General features: G+C 53.3%; 1 protein-coding gene across 3 annotated transcripts in view; it reads right to left on the reverse strand.

Annotated features, from left to right (window-relative positions):
• SHOX (SHOX homeobox) overlaps nucleotides 1-6,230 on the reverse strand; it is a 16,240-nt gene extending 10,010 nt beyond the window's left edge. Inside the window, exons 1-4 of one of the 3 annotated variants that reach the window (XM_085582437.1) lie at nucleotides 6,006-6,230; nucleotides 4,905-5,296; nucleotides 3,448-3,814; nucleotides 68-276 (exon numbers count right to left, since the gene is read on the reverse strand). In XM_085582437.1, the coding sequence (XP_085438563.1) occupies nucleotides 68-276; nucleotides 3,448-3,721 (483 nt within the window). In that variant the 5' untranslated portion in view covers nucleotides 3,722-3,814; nucleotides 4,905-5,296; nucleotides 6,006-6,230. Of the gene's footprint in view, nucleotides 1-67; nucleotides 277-3,447; nucleotides 3,850-4,904; nucleotides 5,297-6,005 lie in introns of those variants that run through there. The other 2 variants (XM_085582429.1, XM_021546614.4) reach the window with 2 other exon arrangements.
• Between the last annotated feature and the right edge of the window lie 1,544 nt (nucleotides 6,231-7,774).

Consider the following 7,774-nt stretch of genomic DNA (forward strand, 5'->3'; position numbering starts at 1 on the left):
TGCTAGGATCCGCTGGCAGTTAGGAAGTGAGGTGAGCACGTTTCCAGGAACAGAGCTTGTCTCTTACCTGAACCCTAGCTTCAGATAGTCCCAGCCTCTGGCTTAGTTCCTCCCTCATGAAGGCATCCGGATAGTGAGTCTCATCAAAAAGTCTTTCCAGCTCGTTCAGCTGCTCTAGTGTGAAATTGGTTCTGCTTCTCCTTTGTTTAAGCTTGGTCTGTCCGTCTTCATCTTCCGACTTCACATCTTCCCTCTTCTCTTTGCATTCGTAGATCCCTGCCGGGAGGGGGAAGAAGAAAACGACGCTGAGCCTCCCCTCGCACCTCTTCGAAATTCTCTCACACAGGGGTCTCCCTCCTCCCCTCTTCGTCCCCAAACTCAGCATAACTTGCGGGTGCAGCTGGCGGAGGGGGCAGGAGGTCCCCGGGCAGGCCCGGAGGGGCGAGAGGGGCTGAGCTCCGCTACAGGCTCCGCGCCGGGCAGGGGGCAGCTCGCCCGAGGGCCGGAGGGAGGAAGGGAGCCGCGCTGCCCTGCCTCTCTGTTGCCCCATCAGAAAAACTATACAGATAGATAAAATTTTATTTTTTTTCCAGGGTTAGGAGGAAGCCGTGCCGCTGGTACGGGAAATTCGGGGAAGGGGTTGGTAGGAAAATCGCCGGCCCCCCGATATCTCCAGGCAGTGGGAAGAGGTGGGGGAAGGGGGTTTCTCCGGCGACATTTTCTCCCAAAGAGGGTTATGCAAGAAGCTCCCTACCGCCGTCATGATGAAGCCACGATGATAGTATTCGCCTCGTAAAAGAAACTTTCCCTGGGCATGAGACAGAGACCGCCCGTCTCTCTTCTCCTTAACACCCCTCTTTCTCCCAAAATACCTGCCAGCAGGTCGAAACCCCGGGGGAGGCCGTCCTGAGCGGCCCTGTGCGGGACAGGAGGCTCCAGGGCCATGGGTCACTCCCAGCCCCTCCGAAACAGCAGGAACCCTCCCAACCTTCAGGGTCTCTAACAGGGCTTGTGGAGAGCTTGCGACCAGAGGCAGCCGCTGAGAATGCTTGTCCCGGGCAGAGGGGAGGCTGTGGGGCAGTGGTAAAACAGTTCCCCTTTTATGCCTTGGGTAGGGAAATTTCTTTTGCTTTGGCATATTATTTCATACGTTTTTATTATTATATTTTTCCTCCCTTTTCCTTAATGTCGGGAGGCCTAAGGCACTGTCCTTCTTTCAAATCCAGCTAACGAAAAGAGGAAGAGATGCTGGAGCTAGGGACACCACTTTAGGCTGAACCGGTTCCCCGGGATCCCCTGCCTGCCTGGGGCGCCCCGCCGGGTGCGCATCCAGCGGAGTCCCGGGACGAGCCTGTCCTTCGTCATGCCTCACTTTCTGGGTGGTGTGGATTTGGGGCGAGTTGCATCTGTGCATGATGCCGAATTAATTCCCTTTTTCCTCACCAAGTACACAGGTATTATATACATATACGCATGTATACACATAGAGAAATGCGCTCATGAACATATATTAACCTATATACTTAGGAGCATCCCAAAATGCAAATTATAAACTGCAAATCGTAAATTAATTAAACGCAATAAAGCGTCCTGGACTGCATCTGGGCTTAAGTCAGGCCGGACCCAAGCCGAAGCATTCGTTTTCACTTCCAAAATGAAAACTGTCCCTGGTCGTGATCGTTTCCCCGGGCTCTGGGCTGATACTGGCTGCATGAAACTTTGGGAAGGGTCTAGCCTCCGGATGGGGATATTCGCTCGTTGGTTTTAATGGCGTTTTGTTCTCATTTCTCCTGTAAAGGGAATCCCTATGAAAAGACGAGGGTGCTAACCCAGCAAATGCCATGGGAAAATCAGAGGCGTTCAAAAGCTGTCTCTTTTCCAAGGCTACAGCATGTCCGTGATAGGTATAAAATATTAACTAGCATATCGGTGGGACTGAAATCACACGCCGGAATCAGTTGAAATTAGACTGAAACCTGGCATGAATTTAAACTGTCACAAGCATCTCAGCTCTTTCCAACTCCTCCCTTCCATCCCCACCCCCAGCCCCTCTCCGTAGATTAGATTAGCTAAACATACAAACCAGAATTTCGATTGACGGGGAAAAGGGAAGAGTAGTAGAGGGTTTTTTTTTCGTTCCTTCTCATTCTATTTTTAATTCCTGAAGCTTGCCCTGCTTTCTTTTTTTTTTTTTTTTTTTTTTTTTTTAATCATCACCTGCATCGAATGATTCCCTTAAACTGAATCTCGTCGATTTTCAATCTCTCGTCAAGAAAAGGAAAATAAGCAGAGCGGAGTGGTATTAGCATGTGCAGAAATATGGGTACTCGAATATGGGATTATACCCCGTTCTTCTGTTTGGGGAGCAGGTACAAAAGAGAAGGATTAAATAAAAGTTTGGGCTGTAAATTAAATCTCCCAGTGTTATATTAAACAAGATCAAATAGTAGGAAACAGCTGAAAGGCTGGTTGTTGTTCCCCAACCTATTAACCGGTTTTTATTACCCCAAGCTAGCCAGTAGCTCCCCAGGCAGGTCCACCTGTCTAACTTGCCTAGAGACACTTTCTCAACTTTCTAATCCCCCCGTCCTTTTCATTCTCTCCTTCCCCTGTGAGCCTGTGCGGGATTTTTGGTTGTCTTGCTTTTAAAAATATGCTTTTTTTTTTTTTTTTTTTTTTTTTTAAATTATCGTTGTTTGCTTAGAGAAGGGATGGCGTTTTGCCCTTCGGCCGGCGGGGTGCTGAGCTGCCCTGGCCCAGGTGAGAGGACTGGCAGGGGACCGAGGGACCAGTGGGCCGGTGCCTCTCGCCGCAGCGAGGTTCTGTCTCACCGGGTCCGGGCAGCTGCCCCACGGCCGGGCTCCTCTCCTGCTTCTCGTCCCCGCCGGTCGGAGCCTCTGAGTAGGACAGGCTGACCGACCCAAGGCAAAATGTCCAGAGAGAGCCCTCTCCGCCCCCCGCTTTCTCCCGGGACAAGCAGCAGCATCCTGACTGCCCGGAAGCAGGAAGAACAGGTCTCCTAAGGCATTAAACTCCCCGGACAAGGTTTCCTCGTACAAAAATACACAGATAGACAAAAACGTCTGACGTGCTGCGCTGCCCCCTTCCCCCAGGCGAGAGAACGCCTAACGCACCGGATCGATTTCGGATGCGAACGGGGGCTGGCGGGGGGGCAGGACCGAAGTTGTGACTTGTTTTTCACGGCTACGCTCACGTTATGCATGCAGGAGTACGTGTTCCTAAGCCCATGTTCCCGCCGCCGCGGGAGGGAGGTGGCCGCAGGAGGGAAGCAGGATGCGGGAGGCGATCCCGCTCCCCCGGCCGGGGCCGGAACCGGGGCCGCGCTGACCACGTCGCCCCCGCTGCGGAGAGCCGGGGGCGGCTGACGGGGGGACCGGGGCTGCCGGCGAGAAGCGCGGGGCGGAGGGCTTCCAGCCCTGCTCTTACCTTCCGCCGTCCTGCCCGTGTTGAACTCCTTCAGTTTGTCCTTGTCACTCTCTACGTGGTCTTTGAAAAGATGCACCGGGCAATGGTTGCTGCTCTCGGTCATGTCCTGCAGGTTAGAATCAGAGTTTCCAAGCTCCCTAGAGCGAGCCAACCCACTCTCCAAAACTTCCCTGTACGTGATCGTCTCCTTCTTGTTGCCGCTGCCACTGCCGCTGCTGCTCTCTTTGCTTTTCTGGTCAAAAGATTTGGATACAAAAGCCGTAAGTTCTTCCATGGCTGCCCGGTGATCTTATCCACAGAGATCCACTTGTTTTCAATCGGAGATGTGGCAGTCCTCCGCACGCTGTTTTTGCACGTAGAAGATGGGCTGTATAGGGTTAGATCACTCCTGCTGTTATTTATGCCTTTCAATTTGAGATCACACTATTTATACATGGCTACCTCAGCCCAACCCCCAGCTCTCCCTGTCTCCAGCAATTACTGACTGCTCCATAGTCGCAGGCGGACTCCAAGCAGCTATCTCCCCCACCTCAGTCCAGCAATTGGCTTTCTTTTCATTTCATCACTCTTTGGCATCTTTGCACCTTGATTTAGGGAGGCAAAGAGGCAACAGCGAAAAGGAGGGGGGGAGAGGGAGAAGGAGAGAGAGAGGGAGAGAGAGAGAGAGAGAGAGAGAGAGAGAGGAATAAAAAGGAGGGAGGGGGGAAGAGGAAAACATGAAAATAGGTATCTACATTCTGTAAATGGGTTGCAGAAATGAGAGTCGAAGAAGACTTAATTGATTTTAAGGATATCCTGTGCGTGGCAACACTGTGAGTAAAAACGGACCCACAGCTAACCAAATAACTGGGCTCCTGCAATTAAATGTATCGCTGTCAAGAGGAAAGGAAAATGAGTGTTCAATAAAAAAGGTAATGAATAAAAAGCCGGAGAAGTGCATTTTTTGTAATCATTGGAAATTCTACCTGATTTGCTATTTAGCTAATTTCTCTTAATTAAACGGTCAAAATAACCGGCGAAACAAAAACGATGCTTAGAAGTGTTGCCTGCTCTGGCTGGCGGTGGGTGGGTGGGTGCACGGAGGGGGACGTGTGCTGCAGCCAAACAAGTTGCGAGGTGCCTCGGAGATCCGTGTCGGTGTGTTCGGAGGATTTGGAGTGGGCTGTTTGTCTGTGGGGTATCCATAGGTAGGGAGTTTCTCCAGATGTATGCGAACACTGCAGGATCTGTCTCCTTGTTTATTGTTATTATGTTGTCTGAAGGTACTGTAGGGGGAAATTATTATCTAAAATGTTTCTCTGGATATCGAGCTATCCTGCTGCATGGAGCAGAGGAATAATTTGTTAACACGGGAGTGTGTACACGACAAATAGAGAATTAAACCTTTATAATTTTTTTTCGTCCCAACGAAACATATCCTGCTGGATTTAACATAGAACTCGAAATAATTTCCCCACCTTGTTCTTGGTAGGCTGCAGTTATTTTTGCTGTACTCCTGGAATAATTATTATTCTGTGCACTTGAATAGAGCTGCCTGAAATTCGTCTCCAGATAACAGCGCCGGCATTTCCAGCGCCTCTTCGCACTGTTTGATCCCCATGCGGGGCCGACTTCCCAGCTATTTATTTCTCTCTTCTCTTCGGGCTTTAACGCGAATGGTTATTCGGTATTTGGAGGAATTTTGTCTTCTGGTCGTTTGGCTTTTTACGTCCTTCTAGTTCCCCCGCCTCGAGTTTGAGATAATCAGAGCTCATCATCACGCCACCCTCTGCTCTGAATCGCAACCAAAGCAGGCTCCTTGTTGGAGCAAGGGGCCATTGTTTCTTTTCCGGGGGTGTGTGAGACTATTCTGAAAATTAGCAGAACATTAAAACACTAAAAATACGTTTAATTAATCCAAAGGTGCTCCCAGCACCAGAGTTAACACTTCCACAGGAGGAGGGGAAAAATAATAATCGAGGAAGCAATTAATAAAGGGCTTTAAAAAAAAATCAATCTCCCCCTGTGCGAATTTAAAATGATTATCTAGCGGACAAGGATTGATCATTTGATCTCGGCACTGCGGATATCCCTGACATTTATTATATTGTCGTGTCTCGGTGGCATCCTTCCTCTAGAGTTCGTTTAACAAGTGAGGGAGTGGGGGAAGCCTTACAACTTAACAAACAGGTCTTGTCATCGCAAACGCCAATCAAATCCGAGGCTCTAATGTATATCACACGGCACCACATAAATAATAAAGGCAAACGATATACGGGGAAGTAATGTACGGCTGAGGAAAGATCCTGGCACGACACGCCGCTTGTGCCTCTCTCATGCAGTCTGTGCGTGCAAGGGCTCGTAGAGGATTGTTGTGCGGGCTGGTGCGTGGTGCGAGGGTGTCACGGACAAGCGGGGCCACCGGCACTCACTCCCCCGTGGGAGAGGCTCCGTACCGGGGCTGGCACCCCTCCGCGGAAACTTTCCCCATCCCTCGGCTCGAACGGCACCGATCCCCACCGTGCCCAGTCTCCCCCTGCCTCCCTCGCAGCAAGTAGCAATCAAGGATATTTACTGACTCCGCGTCCCCAGCGCTGGAGAGGCACGGTGCGCGTCGGCTTCCCCGAGCTCCTGGAGCCTGCATCAAGTCCGCGGGATCCCCTCTTTCCTCCCGCTCGCCCCCGTCCCGCTCTCCTCCCCGCAGCTCCCCCCCGCGCCCAGCCCCACGCCTGCAGCCCCGCCAGCGCGGGGCCACGCTCCTCCCGGAGCCCCCCGGCGCCTCCTGCCACTGCCGGGGCTCCTGCCCCCGAGGACAGGGGCAAATCCAAGCGTCCTCAGATAGAGGGGGGAGAAAAGCTCTCCTGCCTGTTCCGCATCACTCCCTCCCTGCTTCCCAGCAGCGCCCGGTGGGAAGGTTGGTTTCTTCCCGCAACGCGCGGGGCGCAGCTCGGCGCGGGGCAGCCACCGGCGCTCCAGTGGCGCGGCAGCCCGCGGGCCACCGCCACCGGGCGTCCTCGATGGCAGCAGGGAGGCGGCCGGGGGAGAGCCTTCCAGCCTCGGGGAACTTGCCTCAGACTCGCTCCGAAAGAGAAAAGAGAAACAAAGCACCGGAAAGGGAAAGGGAGAAAACCGGGAAAATAATAATAATAAAAAACCCAAACAAACAAACAAAAAAGGACCAGTACAAAGCTCAACTCTCCCGGGGATCCGACCTCCACCCCACGCCGCAGACCCTTCCGGGGCAGGCGGCGGAGGGCGCAGAATCGCGGGCATCCCCGAGGGCACGCACGGCCCCACTGAGCAATGCCGGGAGCTCAGCGAGGGATGCCCGGCCCGGCCCGGCCCGTCCCGTCCTGTCCCGGAGGCGCGGCAGGGAGCGGCGGGAGGCGGCGAGCGCCCCCGGGCCCCCCCACTTTGCGGAGCCCGCGGCTTTGCGGGGGCCTAGGGCAAGGTGGTGCAGGTGGGAACAAAACTGGGGGGCAATTTTGACCCCACTAAAAACTTTGACGGCGGGTTCAGAGAGAAATCACCTTTATTGCTGCTCCTGATAAATGGGCTGGGGAGGAGGGATGCAAGGAAGGATAAAGGGAATTTGAGAGAGAGAGAGAGAGAGAGAGGCGGGGGGGTGGGGGGGGGGGTGAAGTGCGCCTAAATACCATTCCTTTTCAGGAACGGAACTCCTGGGACCCTGTCGCAAACCTAAAAAGTCACCAGCGCTCCTCGGAACTTCCCTCTGCCCCCGGCTCACCGCGGCACCCTGGGTACCTCTTTGCGGTGCCACAAACCACCCCGCTCTCCCCGATCCCCCCGTGCAGGACCGGCCATCAGCGGAGCAGTGAGGGCTGTCCCGACTGCCCGGCTTGCCGGCTCACCTGAGGGCACCATGCCCCCAAATCTTCCTCCTCTTCCCTCCCTACTGCCCTGGGGAACGGACAGGAGCCCTCTGCCTGTCGGGGGTCCTAAGTGGACAAAAGAGGTGGCCCGTTTATTCTACCCCTCTTCCTTTCCCCACCGCCTCCCCATCGGGGCTGATTGCTCCCCACAGAGCCGAGCCCGCCCCCTGGTTGCCCCCTCCCTAAAGCGAGAGGGGGCATCTGCGAGCAGGGCAGCGCATAGCGCGGACCCTGGCTGCAGAGGAGCGTTTATTTAGCGAGGTATCTATCCATGTGTGATTTTTTAATTCCTCTTTCAAAGGAAGCTCTCGACCACTGTGGTTTTTCTTCGAGTTCGACGAGAGGAACAATAATGAATGAGTTTAAACGTTGCATTAGCTTTAAACATATCCGAGGCAAAGTATTGAATTTCATATTTATAGGAGGAATTTACGTTTGTACATTTACTCAAGGTA

Source organism: Lonchura striata, chromosome 1, assembly GCF_050655825.1.
Source record: "Lonchura striata isolate lonStrDom1 chromosome 1, ASM5065582v1, whole genome shotgun sequence".
Lineage (NCBI taxonomy): Eukaryota > Metazoa > Chordata > Aves > Passeriformes > Estrildidae > Lonchura > Lonchura striata.